The sequence below is a fragment of the Leptonotus elevatus genome, chromosome 3 (genome assembly GCF_054856555.1).
Source record: "Leptonotus elevatus isolate MCC_2025b chromosome 3, RoL_Lele_1.0, whole genome shotgun sequence".
Taxonomy (NCBI): Eukaryota; Metazoa; Chordata; class Actinopteri; order Syngnathiformes; family Syngnathidae; genus Leptonotus; species Leptonotus elevatus.
In genome coordinates, this window is record NC_141241.1 from 26,735,156 (window position 1) to 26,754,172 (window position 19,017).

A 19,017-nucleotide genomic window follows, 5' to 3' on the forward strand; every position below is an offset into this window, starting at 1 on the left:
TTTTAACACACTTCTGAAAGAAGAGTTTGCAATTTCTGAAGAAATTGCATTTGAAAACTGATAGACTGAATGAAAAATTGTGTAATGATTTGGAAAGATGTCGAATATTGTGGAATTCAATTGAATGACATGGAATAATATAAGATTATTCGGAATGAGCTGAACATGTTGAAATTGGAATGGTTTGAATCCGTTGAGAAATGTAGAGGAGTTCTAGTAGGAAGTACTAGTACTAGGAACTATACTAGTAGTAGGTACTAGTAGGTGATAGAACTAGGTACTAGCAAGTACCAGGTACAAGTAGGTACTAGTAAGTGCCAGGTACTTTTAGGTACCAGTAGGTACTAGGTACTAGTATGTACTAGAACAGGGGTGTCAAACTCATATTAGCTCAGGAGCCGCATGGAGCAAAATATATTACCAAGTGGGCCGGATCAGTAAAATAATGGTATCTAACTTAAAAACAATTGTCATCAATTATACGCAGATTTTCGCTATTTGTGGGCCAGCCCTAAATTATAGCTCAACTATAATCATATTGTTCCAAAAAATAACACGAATGCGGCAACACTTTGCCTGTATGAGTTCCGGATGTGTTAAATCTACCTATTTTGCATATATAATGTTCCCATTATGCATTGTGTGGTACAGTTAATGAAGTTATAAGGACGTTAATCCTTGTCATATGTATTTGTGTTACCAGTAATTGTATTTGTGTCGTATTTAGCACGCTTTTGTTTAAAAAAAATTTTTTTTAAACAAACCGTAACTTTAAGTTGTGTGTAACATAATGACATGCAGGACGTTTCCATGTACAAGTTGCATTGCTCATCTGAGGCCTGCTTGTGAAGTTACAAATTTATATGGTATGAATGCTGCCGGCTGATTAATTGGTCCGACATTACAAATTTATTTTTACTTTACAAAATCATCTTGCGGGCTGGATTATACCCTGGCTGGGGAAAATAAATTGAGAATTTGGCCACAAAAATTGGTCAACAGAAAAATTTCTGCCTCGAAACGGGGCAGGGCGATTACCCGAGTAAACGATGGAGTAATCGATAGCGTAATCCATTCTAAAGAGATTTGTTAGTGACAGGCCGAGTAAAGACACCGATCATGTTAATGATTCCTAATGATAATTCAGAAACAGATAAATACCAATATGCAACACTTTATTTCTATAAATATCTTTTCCATTATTTCATTTGTAAAATTTCCTAGAAAATAACAATGCCCCATCTCTGGTGACCTATCTTTAGCTGTGAGCTACTCATGTGGTCTTTGGGGGCTGATAACAGTGTTTTCAGTGGAAAAAAATAACATAAGTTGTTAGTAAAAGTGGCAACATACGATGGCTGCCTCCATTCAAACAGTATATAAATCCGTGGTGCAGACTGAGCTGCCATTTTGAACAGCAAGTCCCGGGTGATTTCTTCCATTCACTTGTACTGAGTTAACTGTGTTTGGCTCCAAAAAATTAATCCTTCACCAACCCGTCAAATTCTTTATAAAATTATAAATAATTATTCATAATAACAATTAGATAGATAGATAGATAGATAGATAGATAGATAGATAGATAGATAGATAGATAGATAGATAGATAGATAGATAGATAGATAGATAGATAGATAGATAGATAGATATTAATAATAATAATTATCAAATTATATAAAGGAAAGTCCAAATGCCTTTTTACTTTAGAGCGATACTTGTCTCATTTAGCCATTTTCAGCAGTTAAACTAAAAAGTTAATATTTTGTCTATAATTAATATGATAACGTCATTATTTTTCATGTACAATTAATACCTTTAAAAATACATTTTGCCATTTGCTGTTGACAAAAAAAAAAAGACATAATCACAGGTGCTCAGGAAAAAGGTAACGACCAATCACGGCTCACCTGTTTTCTAGGTTTGGTCATGTGATGTTAGCAAACTGGGCCATGATTGGTCGTTACCCGTTTCCTGAGCATGCATGATGTCATCTTCAGTCGACAGCAAGTGGCAAAATGTGTTTTTAAGGTATTAATTGTGCATTTAAAAAAATAACGTTTAAATTAAAGTTACCACAATTATAGACAAAATATTATTTCTTACTGCTGAAAATGGCTAAATAAGTCAAGTATTCCTTTAAAAAAAAAAAGAGAGACATCAGAAAAAAAACAGCAGCAACAATGAACTTGGCCTTATATTAAAGGGCTTTTTTTGTATTTCTTGCTATCACATTGTTGAACAGCGTGGAATTGATTGAAGCATAATTAAAATCTTTAAAAAGAAATTTAGTTTCAATGAACATCAAAATTTTAATATAGATTTATATTTATATCTTGTATGTTGTGTTCAGAATTTCTAACTCCAGAGAAGTCAGCGCTTCACCAGTCACAAATCTCGCTGCACATCACTGACATTGTCAAATGGTAACATGTTTTTTTTTTCCTGTGAAAACTGAAAAACACCATGAGTTAAGACAGTTACAAATGGCATGCCGTTTGAAAGCTTGTCTTAAAGAGCTTTTCTGTCTTCTCTTCTGTGGATAATTATAAAAAAAGACGTCTGCCAAGGAAGATGGCTTCAAGCCCAAAACATTCTCAAATGCTAAGATAGCTCTTTAAAACTTTTCTCATGATTGTGGCTCACATGGCATAAGGACATTGATGTTGATATACAGTGATCCTCTTGACGTTGTTATCAGTGCTACGAAATTGGAAGTGTAGTTCTAGAAGCAGGATTGATTAAATTGTAAGTAGGATTTGAATCAATTTCCCTGGTCAGAGGAGGCCTTTATTGTGGAATTCTGTTCTCTCTTTACGTTTGTCAGTGTCAAGTTATTTCGGTCACCATCTTTCCATTAATAACATATTAACATCACTGACAGATGATCAGTCCAGATATATTCATCAGGGTCACTCAAAATGTAGCTTTTTGAATACACAAGAAATGGGTAGATCTCAATTTTGGTGAATATCCAATCTGGTTGTAGTTTTCAGTGGTTCAGAACTAAGTGGTGTTCCTAACTACTCCAGTGGGGTCCTCAACATGAGACGGAGTTCAAAATATTAGACATAGCTCCCATTATGATACAGTTATATACCACTACAAACACAATAATGAATATATTGTGTCAATCAAAACTAGGCATTAGTTTTAATGGCTAAATGATTAACACAGCTCTAGTAATGGATTTCATTCGAGTGTGCAAGTGGTCATCTCTGCAAACTGATCACTGATTGAAAAAGCCCTTAAAATTCACGGATTTCCCACAAATCCATGTTCTTCACCTAAACATGCCCCATTCATTCCCAATGGCAAATTAAACATTACACCGTTTCATATTGAAATTCAAAAACATTCAGCTCATTAATTCATCTTGGGGGTGATTTCCCCAACCAAATGGCAAAAAAAATATTATAATAATAACAAGCAGTGTAGATAATGGATGGATGGATGGATGGCTAGTTAATAAATGAACCTCAATCATATAAAGTTTTTTTTATTTATTGAACTGAATGAAACATTTGAAATTCCACAAATGTCTAACAAAAAAAAATCCAAACAATGAAAAAAGGATTTACTTAAACCCTAAATTGTAACAACAGCAAAACATAAAGGGCCTAATTGTCGTAGACAAGTGCGCACATGCACGGCCTAAAAGCGATGCATCTCAATTTCCGTGGTGCTGCAAGAGTAGTCTGCACTTTTAGGGGCCGTATTGCGGCTGTCTGGGCCTTGCGGTGGACACAGCTGTATACCCGTAGCACAGCTGGCAATTTGGTAGCAGAAAATAGACTGCGCTCGGCCTATAAATGGGCACTTCTTAATTTTCATGCCGGAGCAAGTGTAGCCTAGCATGTTTGAGTATTTGGTAAGCGCGCTATGCCTCCCGGGGCGTTCCGATGCACCAAGCTGCCCATCAGCACATCGGAAATTTGGTCACAAAATGTAGAGCTCTTAGATTCGGTAAAACCAGGTCTAACTAGTTCTTCCATAGGCTACTAGGGGTCCACATGCATTCCACTGCCCCCTCTCTCCTACACCTGGACTTTTTTTTGGTATCTTGTTATCTCTACAAGCCTATTGCATCAGAAAAATAACATCAAATAATGTGGTACAAAATTTTGATTTGAGCCAAATATGTGTGATATGAAGCCACTTGAATTGTATTAGAAATTAGGGGTTGGGGGAAATTTAATTCACTGCATCAAATACTTATTTTTCAATATCTGGGCAACCTTAGTGTGTAAGGTCTTACCTAACCTTTGGTATGAATTAGATGCCGGTCACTTCAGTGGTTATGAAAATATAGGTCAAAAGGTCACGTGTATCCTAAGCCATAATGTGACTTTCACAATTCAAAATGATGCTGTGGCCAAAACATTCAGGATAATTCAACCAAACTCCACGTTTCCAGGCACAAACCAGTAATAAATTTGATTGTCAATTGTCCCGGATGAGTGCTGCATTTACCCCCTTCTTTCCTATGACATAATTTGCCATTTGCACAGTTTTAAAGCCAAAACGTGCGTTTCCCTGGCCCCATGCCAAAACTGTCAAGATGATGTCCCTTGGCACGTACTCACGAGGTTGTCCCGATGGTTGCGTACATGTCTGTAGGTAAAGAAAGTGCTAGTCTGAAAATTGGCCATATTGTGCAGACATAATAAATGGTTGAGAGTTACTTTTTTCTCCTCCACCTTCCCTTTGTTTTCTCTTTCATCTATGAAAATTGGAGTCGCTGTCTGGCAACCCGTCAACCTTCTCTTTCTTTCTCCTTCTGTTGGGGTTATTGTCTCGTATTTTCTTGGACAGATTGAAACTGTTGCATGAATTTCATTGCTTTGCACCTGTAACATCCGCAATGACAATAATATTTGATTTCCATTCCATTCCATTGATAAAGCAACTCTTCAACATTGAACATTACATAGACAGTGTGTATGGTTCTGCAATAAAGCAGCACCCCTTTGTGAGTAACAAAATGGACTTGGACTTATTTATTTTTTTACTTTTATTTTAATTGCATTACATAACATGAAAAGTACATTAACAGCAATCAACTTGATCACAGTTCATTTCTGCTTTTATACTTTTTTTTTTTTTTTTTTTTTTTTTAAATATCTGTGTTATGTAATACATATAAATGAAAAATACCCCTCAAAAAGTTTGTTTGTGTATGTATGTGTGCTCACACACACACACACACACATTAAACACATTTGGTAATTTTTCTCATCTGTAATGCTGTCTAACAGCCCAGCAATAATGTGTAGTTTGTTAACAATTTCCTGCAGTCCATTAAACAGATGTAGTGCTGTGAGGACTCGGAGCTCTCCTGTGCGGTTCATAGCAGAACAATACTGTATTATTGTCGTGAACTCAATTCAAGTGCTCCATATGATCTTCTTGATCTTCTGGAGAAGTGTTGATCCTCTAAATGTTACGTTACTCATCATTCTTCGTTTGTCTTTGTTGCACTCTGCAGATAAAAAGATGTATTTGCCAGTTAAGGTTTATTAATCCTCTGTCTCTAGAGCTTCCAAATCATTGTTCTTATCCCTTTTCAGAACCAATCTTTTGTCCCTTGCGGAGATTACGTTCTGCAGCCAGACGGATGGGAACTCACTTTCTCAGCAGCAGCTGACATCAGAGCATCCAGTTCCTGAGTCCAACCGAGGGCATGGGCAAAAGTTTGGATGCCATTCACTACATCACCCAGCAGCACAACGTCACATGGCCGACTGTTATTCATTGCAAATGGACCCACTAAGTCTCTGTTGATTAGCAGGCGAGGAACAGAGGCTCGCACAGCTCCAGCCAAACTGGCAAAGGGCTCCACCTTCAGGGAGGAGAATGAACAACAGTATGGAGAATTCACATTTTACCCCAAATGTATTTTTCATTGCTAATTTCACAGTTATTAACTAAATTCAGTGAAATAACATACATTCATTTGTTTAGAAATGTAACCCAGAAGCACTGACGGGTGGGTGCCGACATCCAGCAATTACTATCCGTTGCCCAATCCCCAAAACCCTCGTTGACGAATCACCACGTCATCCGTCATCCACAACACACTCGCCACACCCACTCCCCCATTGACAAATATTTCCAAACGCTTTTCAATTGTAATGATCTGTTTTATGATCTGGATAGGCTTTTAATGTTAATAAACTTTACGAATTACTATAATTAAGTATTAGTGTAAGTCCTTAAAACAATATTTTTATGAAATTCATGTTGTGAATAGGCTTGTACTGTAGGCTTCATTGTTAAATACACTTCTTCTTCTTTTTTTTTTAAATCACAATGAATTTCTTTGACCTTCATTTCTACTTCCTGCAATTCTGCCTGCTTTTTGTCACCTCAATTCAAATTCAAATTGAAGAATTGAATTGGAATTTGGGAGTCTTTCTCAATTCAATGCAGAATTTTGGATTTCTGGAAAGTACGGTACAACGACATATATTTGGTTTTTGTCCTCCTGATGCATAAAATACATCATCACAATTGAAAGATACTTTGTGAATAACAGTAACGGCTTGCATCTCATTTTGAAATTGGAACACAGATCTCACCTCCAGTGATGTGCCCATGATGATCAGGAGATCTGCAAGGGGAAAGTCTGTGAGGTATTTAAAGAAATGAAGTGGCAGCTCCTCTCCAAAAAATATTATGTCCGGCTTTACAACGCCCTTACAGGTCGGGCATTTGGGAATCGTTCCGCTCATCAAGTCTGGCTAGTGAAAAGCATTAAGATTTATTTTGCACGGAAATTGAAGAAATTGACTGAGATCAAAATATTTCCTTCGGCAAACAGTACATGTGGCCGTAGCAAACGTACCGTGGGCCTCCACGAGCATCTCGGGAGGAATCCCGGCCACTGAAGGGGAATGCAGCAACAGCTTGTAACAGAATCACTTCTTTAGTAAAGGAGAAAGTCGGATATGGCAAAAGATTAAAAAATACATACATCTTTCCAAGCCGTCAATATTCTGCGTGTACATTCTGAGAAGCAGACCCTTCCTGTGAAGCAGCCGCACGAAATAGTGCGCAGGATTAGGCTGGTAATTTCCTGGATACAACTCTTTGGCCAGGGTAAAGAATGGTTTAGGGTTGTGATGAAAAAAGGCAATCTCAAAAATAGCCTCAGCATAAGGCAGGTTATACTGCTGCAGATTGTCATAGAGACCGCTTCCGGGCGACCTGCAGAGGAAATGACCACTCATCAAAGAACCCAAAATAAACCCGATAGTGTAAAAACAAAAAACATGTGGACAAGAAACCCTGGGGAACACTTTTACCTGAAATCAGGGATGCCACTGGGAGTGCTAATCCCCGCTCCTGCCATCACCACCACTCTCTTGTATTTCTGCTCCAGCATGTCCCTAGCAATGTCTTTCAAGGTCTGCTGCTGGACAGCTGCCCCACCATTCCGGGAGAAAAGTCCCTTAGTTGCATTCCTCCAAGGCAAGTTTGTTTGTCTGGGGAAATTAAAAGAATGAGTGCTCTACCTAATTGAACCACTTAATACAAAGTCCCTGAGGTCATTAAAAGAATATGCATGGGCTAACAAAGTTTGCCGTTTGAGCTGCTAAATTGATTATGGGAGGGATTAGGAGTTTGCCAGATCACTAGTCGATCTCTAATTTTCAGCGAATTTCAGTGAAAAGGCCAGGTGCCAATAGTTACTGTGTCATTAATTATATAGCAAAACAACTAAAGAATCCAGAGATTTGTTTTCACCTTCCTAAGATAAAGTGGTCTTTCACTTGACTGGAGGAAAATGTTAAAAAGTGTGCATTTGTTGTGTTTTATGTTAAGTCTTTTGTTTTCAGTGCAGTAAACAAGCCGTCATAAAACATCACTGACACAAAAACTGCATGACATAACACTTGAAGAAATAATACAAAAATCTTTGGCATAAATCAGAATAAATTCTGAATTTGAATGAACATTTCAGTAACATGCCTCTAAAGTTGCACAAACTTCAAACCACCGTACTATATATGCATGACATCACAAGAGACATCAGCAAAATTACACACTTGACACTTGATTTCAATGAGCATCAAAGGATTCACTTTTCTTATTCTGCTTTTTGTGTTATTTTGCAAAAGTGGGACCAGAGTGGCCTAAATAATGGGGCTTAAGAAAGGAGACTAGATGATGTCAAACATGAATCTGGTTCTATCCGTGGAGGTTTCACATAGAAAAATACAATCTGAATATTTGTCTATAATATTACTGTACATCAGGGGTCACCAACTGTTAGCTACTGCTTGGGTACTGATTAATGCAAAGGGCTTTCAGTTTGATACATAATATAACAAGAAACAGATAATGTTGCAACACTTTTCTTGTAAAAAATATCTGCACGTTTTTACATTTTCAGATGATCACTTCTATAACATTCCTGGGAAATCACAATGTCCCATCCCTGGTTGGTAGTCCTAAAGCACGCAAACGAATACCACTTTTCCCACACTGCAATAAAATATTGAATGTGATATGACACAAGAGCATTCTTAAAAATAAATAACATTATCTGGATCACATGTGCAACCGTGGTTTTCTCTGAAATTCCACTTAAATTATATGAAAACAAGTATTCGTATACTCTGGCATTATGTTCAAATCTGTTAGCGAATAGTGTTACCTACCCAGGAAAAGGTGTATCACCGTGACACGGACACACACTTCTTTGACCACGATCTATAAAACATGACATTTGTTTTTAGTATAATGCACTGTAAATTTCACAGAGATCAGTTGTGTCTGCACACTGACCGCTAGCAGGGACAGTCCTGCTTATTCTTGAAAAACAAAGGCGATGTAAGGAAAATCTGGAGCTCATCGAATAAGCCATAATAAATATAAATTATTAACCAAAACAAAATTAGCACGAAGTCTCCACAGTTTGACAGCTCGACGAACGACGTGAAATCGACCTAAACCTGTCGGTGAAGTTCCGTGTTATTGTGTGACGTGAAATACCGTCATCAATGTACAGTATTACAGTAACTGTAATAATTTTTATAAATATCATATATTTACTTCAGAAATTTGTATTTATATATATATTTTTTAACACAGTAATAATCATTTGGCGTCGTAAGGCTGAACGCAGCATTAATTCCCATAATTCCTTGCGTCAAGCCCAGCAGCAGAGCAAACCAACAACACTACAAGCTACTTGACGTTAGCCGAAAACCATCCACGAAGATCAGCACGAGTTTAGTTTAATATCATTGTGTCGCCACCATGAGAGATGTTACCGGGTACCTCAAACAGCAGCAGAGCAACAGCTCAACACCGGAGATGGCGACGGAGTGGCACAAACTGGAGGATTTGCACAACAAAAGGTACAAATGTTGCCAACTTAAGTTAGCACTCGCTAGTGTTAGCAACCTCGTCCTATTGAATTGCTCGCTGAGTCATGCGCCGACCTAGCATTAGCACAATTCTGTGAGTAATCTTAGCTCACATTCAAGCCAAAGAAATAATTACTTCTCCGAAAAGAACGACTCAACCAACGGTCTCCTTATAGGAAAGACTAAGTTAATAATAATTATTTCGTTGTCGTATATACAAGACACTAATAGTGACCTACAAAATATTCTGTAGTACAAATGTAGACATGGTGGGAAATTCAAAACTAAAAAACTACTCACTTACTGTTAATTCGTTCTCATAACGTATTACAGCATAACTACGTGTCCATGTTGGTGTGGAGAATGAAACACATTTTTGCCACTCATGTCTTAAGCGTGTTTACTAAATGCTACCGTGTTGGTTCATATAATAGGTTGTGGCATCAGCTGACCCTGAGATTGACAGACTTCGTTAAAGACCCTTGTTTCAAAAACGGAGATGGCCTTATACAGGTAAATGCTTAATTGGGACACACGTTGCTCTCCATATATTATTGCTACAATAATTTAATTTGGCTAATAAGGGAGTGTAATTTAGAATGCTTTATTTTCTGGATGAATTGTTCACGTAACATATTGCACAATATTGTGATTAATGCAAAGAAAAAAGCCATGATGACATAATTTAAAATCTGGGTTGATGATGCATTTAAATAAAATTGTATTAGTCCTTCATAAGTAAGAAAGTGTTGTGTGTATGTGGCAGCCATGAAGGGCTGTTTTTGTGAAACTGGAGAAAATGAAGAAACTGGGATCTTAACAAGTCCCAAGTATTTGCTCATGAGAAATGTTTTTATTTAAAATATATACTTATACTTGTAATTTTATCGGTCCTCTGTTTGTTTTGCAGCTCTATGAAAACTTCATCAGTGACTTCGAACACAGGTAATGAAAAAAATAACTAAAAAGACTACCAAGGAGTGACAGTCCTTCAGCCTGCTAATATATTCATTTATACTTCTCTTGAGCTTGCATTTAATAGTTTTTATCCCTTTGCAGAATCAATCCTTTGTCCCTTATGGAGATCATTCTCTATGTTACCAGACAGATGACGGGTAAGACCTGGGTGATGTAGAAAACAATATTTTCTACAAAATAATTTGATTGGAATTTTATTTTATGAAGGTTAATAAAATGTTTGTTTACAGATCCCAAAGATGCCATCACTTTTCTTGAGAAGACCAAGGAAAAAGTAGGTTCATTCATACAGCCACAACTAAATATTACGTAAACAACACAATTTGGACAAAGTGGCATTCTTTCATCTGGTCCAGGTGAAAAGCAGTGATGAAGCCGCCATTCTCTGCAAGACGTCCATCGGCAGTCTCAAACTAGAAATCAATGATCTTCCAGCAACAAAGGTGAAAGGAGCTCCAAATACATTAGATGCTGATTTTTTGACTCTTGGTAACAGATATTGGATGTCTGGTGATTTATTGATGGCGCATAAATGATAACAGTCCAACAAAGCACAAGCAGTGCAATTGTGTTCTCGTAACCTCACCAACCTTACTTTCACTTATTTTTCTTTTCTTTTTTTTAATCTACATGACACCTGCAATATCCATATAATACTGTGTATATAGTTACAGTAGACTCAGACATTGGTGTCAAATTTACTACTTTTGTTATGCCCTATAATCCAGACTTAACATTGTTTACTATCTTATTAATGCAGAGAAATATTATGTGTTCAATTTTATTGCCAAATGTTTTGTGGCATCTTCCCCGTTTACTGAGATTAAACATTTTGGGTAAAAAAATAAGCATATTAATCTTAATGAAAAAAGGCAAAATGATTAAAATATTTTGTATTTCTTATGTGGACGGTAATAAGAACCAGTTGTAAATTCCTGCATTTCATTGCCTCTGTTTTTCCCCTAGAAACTAATTGAGGAGGTTGAGGAAATGTTGAACAATCTACCAGGTGTCACATCGGTGCATGGCAGGTTTTATGACCTCTCAAGCAAATATTATCGCATCATTGGGAACCACGCCGCCTATTACAAGGATGCTCTGAGATACCTCGGTTGTGTGGACATTAAAGACCTTCCAGGTTAGCTTCTGCATGAAAGGAGTACAAACTGGAAGTTGGTTGACGAAATAAACAATTGGTGTTGTTGACTTCACAGAGACAGAGAAGCAAGAAAGAGCCTTCACATTGGGACTAGCCGGTCTTTTAGGAGAAGGCGTGTACAACTTCGGCGAACTGGTCGGCTTCACTCTAAATCTTTCACTTATGTAGTTTTAAGAATATCAGTGCATAGTGGTATTGACTGTATGCTGCTTATTGTTGTAGTTGATGCACCCTGTACTGGAGTCCCTGAGAAACACAGACAAGCAGTGGCTCATCGACACACTGTATGCGTTCAATGGAGGCAATGTAGAAAAATTCCAAGGCTTCAAGTCTGCATGGGGCCAACAGGTTGGTTAAATTTATGCCATTCATCCACATGTATAAAGACATCCGATAACTTTAACAAGGTGTATTCCAAAACGATAAAATCTCCTAAATGCAGTTATGTTGAAGAATTGTTGTATCGTATTGTTTCATTCTATTTATTGGGGCTGAACAATTAATCAAATTCAAATCAACATCACAATGTAGTAGATTGCAGTTCTTTTTTTATTTTTATTTATTTCTTCTCTGAGAGAGCTCAGTATTGTTTATTCGGTAATCTTACCAATTTGACATGTCATCATCATTGCGCTCTTTTTTTCTTTTCTTTTTTTGTATGGGTGTGTGTGTGTGCTCATTAATTCACTAAAACCTATTAAAAATCCCATCCCGTTCACCTAAACCGAATACTTCAGAATCTCGCTAGTCGTGGAGTTGTCAGGAGACCCGAGGAAGGCTCAAAGAAAAGAAAGAAAAGTGAAATCCAGCACCGACCAGAACTCACCTACTAACCACCGGGTTACCAACCACAATCTTTCACCAACCCCAGAAACATCTAAATTCCAACCAATTAGGGAGACCCCAAGAGACCAAATGAAAGACTGAGGAAAGGAAGGAAGGAAGAATAGATGAAGCAGAGTGAGATCCACAGACATCAGCCTCCACCGATTCAACGACCAGAGGAAGAAGCAGATTGTGTTTGAATTTCGATAGATGCTAGTGTGGTGGATCTGGCATGCATGAAAACCTCCACCAAAGAGGGGAGCCGTCGACCCCGGCCAGGACAGAGCAAGCACAGCCCCCCTAGGGCCCCCCAGGCCACCGCAGGGGCCACCGCAGGGGCCACCGGCCGGAGAGCAAATCCAGGAGCGCCCTCCACCCCAACACGGCCCGCGCCCCCAGCCCAACACAGCAGAACGGGGCACGGCAGGCCCGCCAGGCACCCCACCGGCCCACAGCCACCCGCCCCCCACCTACACCCACCAGATTCCAATTTTCAAATCGCAAAGGCTGCAATTTTTTGTTTTTTTGGGGGTGGGGGCAGTTTCGTTTCAATCAGTTCAGTAGAATTGATTTTTCATATACAAGTGCATGTTTATTGTAGTTGTTTATTTCTTCATATTGTGTCTTGATAAGTTCAGTGTTTAAAAAGTGTAGTCTACATGTTTTCAAGTCATTGTTACATGAAAAGCTGAAGTGATAAAGTCACAGATGTGTTTGCTTTATTAATGAAATTTAACTTGTGACTTACTGACTTATGTTTACAATCACACTTGTGAAGTTGTCATAGTGGTTACTTTACTCTTGAGGAACTTTCAAATTCATTACATCTCTGTCATATTAACTCATAAAGTTAATTTTCCTATATTTTAGAGTAAGCTGAGACAGAAATAGCATATTATATTGAAGTTGCAATATTGACGAAAAAAATAAATAAATAAATAAATCAGCCCTACTGTACATAGTAAACGTCTGTGTGTTTCCTCATGTCTTTGGCAATTTATAATAAAGGCAAGGCTTGAGCGCCATGTTGAACTCACTTTTATGTTCCCCAATTAGATGCATCAACCTGAATGTTTCCCTCTCACTTCTCTTGATTTTAGCCTGACCTTGCAGCGCACGAAGCCAAACTGATGCAGAAGATCCAGCTCCTCTGTGTGATGGAGGTGAGACGCATGTACTCTCAGGTTCTAGTGCAAGTGCATCAGAATCAGCACCAGATCAATAAAGCAAACTGACTTGTTCAAATCCCAATTCACATATTGTGTTACTCTGACAAAGAGCAATGCAGTGGAACGCCCCATTTGGTTTACAAAGTTTGCAGGTCACAGCATCCACACACCGACTGCCTCATAATCTTTTCTCGTTTGTATTTGCAGATGACCTTCACACGTCCAGCAAACCACCGCCAGCTGACCTTCACAGAAATTGCTGAGAGTGCCAAAATCCCTGTCAATGAGGTTTGTGGAATAATGATAATATTGTAGATCTGTGTAGAGTGGTTGGTTGTACACGGGTGTGAGAGGCAAATGGATGTTTTCTGAGATTCTAAGTCAAACAGAACTGCACATTCCAGTCCTGTTTCTAAGAGAAAAGCATTGCAGCTCTTCAAATATGTCGTGCATGATTTGTGTGCAGGTGGAACTTCTGGTAATGAAGGCTCTGTCCGTTGGCCTCATTAAAGGCAACATTGATGAGGTGGACAAGAAAGTGCAGATGACATGGGTACAGCCTAGAGTGTTGGACTTGCAGCAGGTGAGACTTGCGTTGCTCCACAGTTGTTGTTTTTCTCTTTTTACTTGGTTCTGTTCAGAGCCATGAATTGTAGATTTGTTGGTAAAGTCCTTATACTCGTCTCACACTCTCATTATTCCCCAATTCAGATCAAAAGTATGAAGGAGCGTTTGGACTTCTGGTGCGGGGACGTTAAAAACATGGCCATGCTCGTGGAACAAGAAGCCCATGACATCCTCCACGACCTCCTGAATTAATGCCAACATCCTTCTATGACCAGTAAAGCCTATTATGTTTAGTTTTTTCTATTGGACTGCATCCTTTAGTTTACTGGCACTTTTCAAAAATAACTGTTGTGTTTTACAAAAGAAACGTTCTTGTTATATTATCACAGTATGGACAAACTTTGTCCATAACCTGAATAAAATGTCCACAAAAGTCAGCTTTAATTACTTTGACCTATACTTTAATATACTGTGACTTAGTTGTATCTTTGCACATGTCATTACAAATTACAAACCTCAATTTTGAAGTTGGGATGTTTTTTAAAACATGAGAACATAATACAATGATTTAAAAAATCTTTTTCAACCTATATTGCATTGACTACTGTACATTACAAAGGCAAAATATTTAATGTTTAAACTGATACTCTTTTCCATCATCAGTGACCTCTGACCTTATAAATTCTGGAAAACAGTTCTGGATAAATGGACAAAACTCACAAACATACAAGCATGGTAGCTGAGGTGGAAAAAAGTCAAGTTTAATCACAAAAGAGTCTCTAAGATGCCCATAGTTGATCAATCTTAAAAACATCCCCTGATCTAACCACAAAAGGGAAAGGAAAAGCTATATTAAAAAAAAGACAAAAAAAAACATCAGCGGAAAAATAATAAACCTTGAGAAGGGACATCAAATGTGGAAATCCCCCTTCCAAGATGACCAGGCTGTAATGGATGGCGAATGGGCAGCAATTTACAAAGTATGTGATGCTAAGCCAATATTAATTTGAATAGTTCCGTTCCGTTCCGTCTTCAATTCCTCTTATCCGGGGTTGGGTCGCGGGGGCAGCAGCTTTAGCAGGGAAGCCCAGACTTCCCTCTCTCCAGCCACTTCCGCCAGCTCCTCCGACGGGATCCCAAGGCGTTCCCAAGCCAGCCGTGAGACGTAGTCTCTCCATCGTGTCCTGGGTCGTCCCGGGGCCTCCCGCCGGTAAGACATGCCCGGAACACCTCCCCAGGGAGGCGCTCAGGAGGCATCCGAACCAGATGCCCGAGCCACCTCAACTGGTTCCTCTCGACGCTGAGTCCCTCCCGGATGACCGAGCTTCTCACCCTATCTCTAAGGGAGAGCCCGGCTACCCTGCGGAGGAAACTCATTTCGGCCGCTTGTATCCGGGATCTTGTTCTTTCACCTATGGTCACGACCCACAGCTCGTGACCATAGGTGAGGGCAGGAACGTAGATTGACCGGTAAATCGAGAGCTTTGCCTTTCGGCTCAGCTCCTTCTTCACCACAACGGACCGATACAGCGTCCGCATCACTGCAGACGCTGCACCGATCCGTCTGTCGATCTCCTGCTCTAACCTACCCTCACTCGTGAACAAGACCCCAAGATACTTGAACTCCTCCACTTGGGGCAGGATCTCATCCCCGACCCGGAGAGGGCACTCCACCCTTTTCCGACTGAGGACCATGGTCTCGGATTTGGAGGTGCTGATCCTCATCCCAACCGCTTCACACTCGACTGCGAACCACTCGCTGGAGATCACGGCTTGAAGAAGCCAACAGCACCACATCATCTGCAAAAAGCAGAGATGCAATGTTGAGGCCACCAAACCGGACCCCCTCAACACTCCGGCTGCGCCCAGAAATTCTGTCCATAAAAGTTATGAACAGAATCGGTGACAAAGGGCAACCTTGGCGGAGTCCAACCCTCACAGGAAACAAATTCGACTTACTTACTTATACGAATAATTTAAATAGTGCGAAAGTTAATTTAATAAGTTGAAGCACTGCAAGAAGATGCCCTGCAAAATTGCACACACCAAACAGCACACAGGCACTGTAAGCTGTGCAGCTAAAAGAAATGCTGCAAAATGAACAGAATAATATACTCTTGGGAATGGATAAACACAATTTCACAAAACACATTTAGGTCAGTGTTTCTGATAGTGTTTATGTTGAATTGCAAAGCTGCATCTTTTTTTATATATATTTTTTGTCAGCATGTGGGCAGAGCTCCACATGACCTAAACACTCCTGTTAAATTCGCCAGGCATGATGACCCACATAACACCACCACTTTCTGGAACTGGTCACAGTGCCACCTACTAGTGGTAACTACCAATAACAGGAGGCTCATATATACAAGCACCATCCTTTTCTACTACAGGGAAGTTGACTAAAACGGTAGCCCTTGTTGGATTATTAACATTGTTTTTCAGTTTCAATTTATATTTTAGCCGTTTTGGATTTAGTTATAGCTGTGTAGCTCAATGAATAGTATTGTCTATTGTATTCTTATCTGTCTCTCTTGCCTGGGAAAGAGGGAGTAGAGTTTGTACCAGTCTCAGTCGGTCGAAGACAGGCTGATTTATTATTGTTCAAGTCTAATCTGATTTGTACTCATGGGAACTTGATGCCTTTTTGTTCTCATGGGAGGGGAGGGACTTTTCAATAAGAAACGGTGTGCAGGAGAAGGAGGGACACACAATCTGAACGGAACACGGTTTGAGTGTCTTCATTTTGTGTGATCAGAAGCTTCTGATAATTATAATACCTTTGCAAAGGGACTTCTTCACCAGAATCTCACCATTCAGTTAATTGAACACGCAAAGAGTAGAATACAATTATTGTCTACTCTAACACCCTCAAATGCAAAACAGCTCATTAAAAATCCACGACAAATAACTAAACATGACAGTAAAGAAAACACATGACAGAAAAAAAAAACTAAACGCAATAGAAAATAAGACAGTCAATTGAAAAATAAATTAATTTGCTGTTGTGTTTTGATATGTGTTTAGTTGTTTTTTTTAGTTATTGTGTTTTCATGAGGAGGCCCTTCAGCGTCTAAACATCGATAGACACCTGCTCGCGACCATTGAAAGGCGACAACTTAAATTCCTGGGACACTACCCTATATTCGAAAAGGAAAATTAGAAAGTTGAGCGTCAGTGGCAGGATCGAAGGAACTACAACGCAAAGCAGGCAGAGTAAAATATTTCCCCTCTTTTTATGTGCATAGTTCGTCTAAGCCAAACCAGGTGACACTCAAGAAGAAGTGTCACTGATGGTGTCGTGGTACTCTCGCCTGACTATAGTCAGCTGGAATAGCTGCAGCTCCAGCACCTGAACTGGATAAGCAATGTTTTAAATGGATTGAACGACCCACTTATTTAATATTGTGTTATTATGTTTGAGAAAGTAGTTAGCCCTGTTGCTGCTTGTAGGTATTGTCGGATCCAATGGGTCGACCCCGCTTAGCTTCCGCAGCTGGGGCCTGCATGTGGTCGCCGCTGAGTCCCATGATTTAGGCACCCGCCACCACTTGTCTCCTCAGCTTTGCTCTCGCTAGCTTCTCTCACTTGCCACTCTTGTTAGTCACAACAGCTGCTGCTGCTCGCCGGGCTGCTCGCTCCCTCGCTCACTCTCTCTGAGGTACTAGTGTGTGCTTCAAAATCGTTGCATTCTATTAGTTTACCACTAGATGTCACTAAATAATACACTGTCACTTTGATTAATCCACATTAAGATCTCCTGGAGAGGAAGATGTTAACGTTCCATAAAGTCTATATATTATTGCGGTCATTGTTCTAAATTTTGTAGCGTTTGAAGTTGGCGTAGAGATATCCATATACATTTTGGTGACGATTGATCGCAATTTCATGACATCAAGTGGCATTAAGCCTTTTCTATGTAGAGGAAAACATTTAACGCCCATAAAATTCTAAATATTGGGGGGATCATTTTAATATTTTTCAGAGGTTGAATATATGAATATGAGTACACAAATTTTGTGGCAATTGACTGACATGAAGTTTTTTTGCATTGATCATTTTAGACTGTCCCAGGTGGTCGTTAACTACCATATAAATATATTTTTCTATACCACCCTATTTTCCTCTCTTTATTATTATCATTCAGGGTTCCATGTTTGCTGCTTTCCTGGATTTTCTCTGGGTGCTTATGGGCTTCCTGCCATATTCCAAAAACATGCATATGAGATTAATTAAAGACGATAGGTATGAAAGTGTGTGATTGGTTGCAGTCCTGGGTGTTGTACCCCGCCTCTCACCCGGAGTCAGCTAGGATAGGCTCCAGTCCACCCGAAACCCAAAGTTTGGAAGGATGTGTGCAGGGCCGGCATTAGCCATTTTGGTGCCCTAAGCATAAATGCTTTGTAGTGCCCCACCCACCCCCCACCCCTGACAGAAATGAACAATATCTGAGTATTCTTCAGTTTTGCTTTATTTTACAAAATAACTTGTCAATATTAATGTTTCAAAAACTTTCACAAAAATAAGACTCTTCTTTCCCTACTGAAATTCACTATGGATATAACAATTTCATCACAAAAAGTTGCTGATATAATTATTGCAAATGGGCACACTATTTCGGTGGTGTCATGAGCAGTCCCTTACTCTATTGCTTTGTGTGAATAAATGAGAGAATAAGAGTAGTCCTTCACTCATGTGTGTTGATTCTACAAAAGTAGAATGGAGCAGATTATGATGGAACATTTGATCACATTTCATTAATTTGAGTATTTAATTCTTGGGCATTGTCTTCTTTGTTTCTCAAATGAATATGCTATATGAGTATAATAATAATACAATAATAAAATAAAACAAATAAACAAAAAAAATCAAAATAAAGAATAGTCATTTAGCACAACACCACTTTTTGAAACAATATTATACTCAATAATTCGCAAATATTTAA

The 19,017-nt window shown here is 39.0% G+C and overlaps 2 protein-coding genes across 2 annotated transcripts; one reads left to right on the forward strand and one right to left on the reverse strand.

Annotated features, from left to right (window-relative positions):
- Window positions 1-5,089: 5,089 nt before the first annotated feature.
- On the reverse strand, window positions 5,090-8,879 carry sirt3 (sirtuin 3). Its single transcript, XM_086071158.1, is given in 7 exon segments — window positions 5,090-5,479; window positions 5,627-5,839; window positions 6,579-6,883; window positions 6,974-7,206; window positions 7,305-7,484; window positions 8,664-8,715; window positions 8,791-8,879. Coding segments are annotated over 7 exon segments (1,089 nt in total). The 5' UTR covers window positions 8,870-8,879; the 3' UTR covers window positions 5,090-5,452.
- Window positions 8,880-9,149: 270 nt separating this feature from the next.
- On the forward strand, window positions 9,150-14,509 carry psmd13 (proteasome 26S subunit, non-ATPase 13). The gene is made up of 13 exons (XM_086071157.1): window positions 9,150-9,365; window positions 9,809-9,887; window positions 10,285-10,319; window positions 10,434-10,489; window positions 10,583-10,626; window positions 10,709-10,795; window positions 11,319-11,490; window positions 11,567-11,646; window positions 11,734-11,859; window positions 13,437-13,499; window positions 13,713-13,793; window positions 13,972-14,088; window positions 14,217-14,509. Exons 1-13 carry the CDS (start codon window positions 9,265-9,267, stop codon window positions 14,322-14,324), a joined length of 1,149 nt encoding a protein of 382 aa, XP_085927283.1. The 5' UTR covers window positions 9,150-9,264; the 3' UTR covers window positions 14,325-14,509.
- The last annotated feature ends 4,508 nt before the right edge of the window (window positions 14,510-19,017 follow it).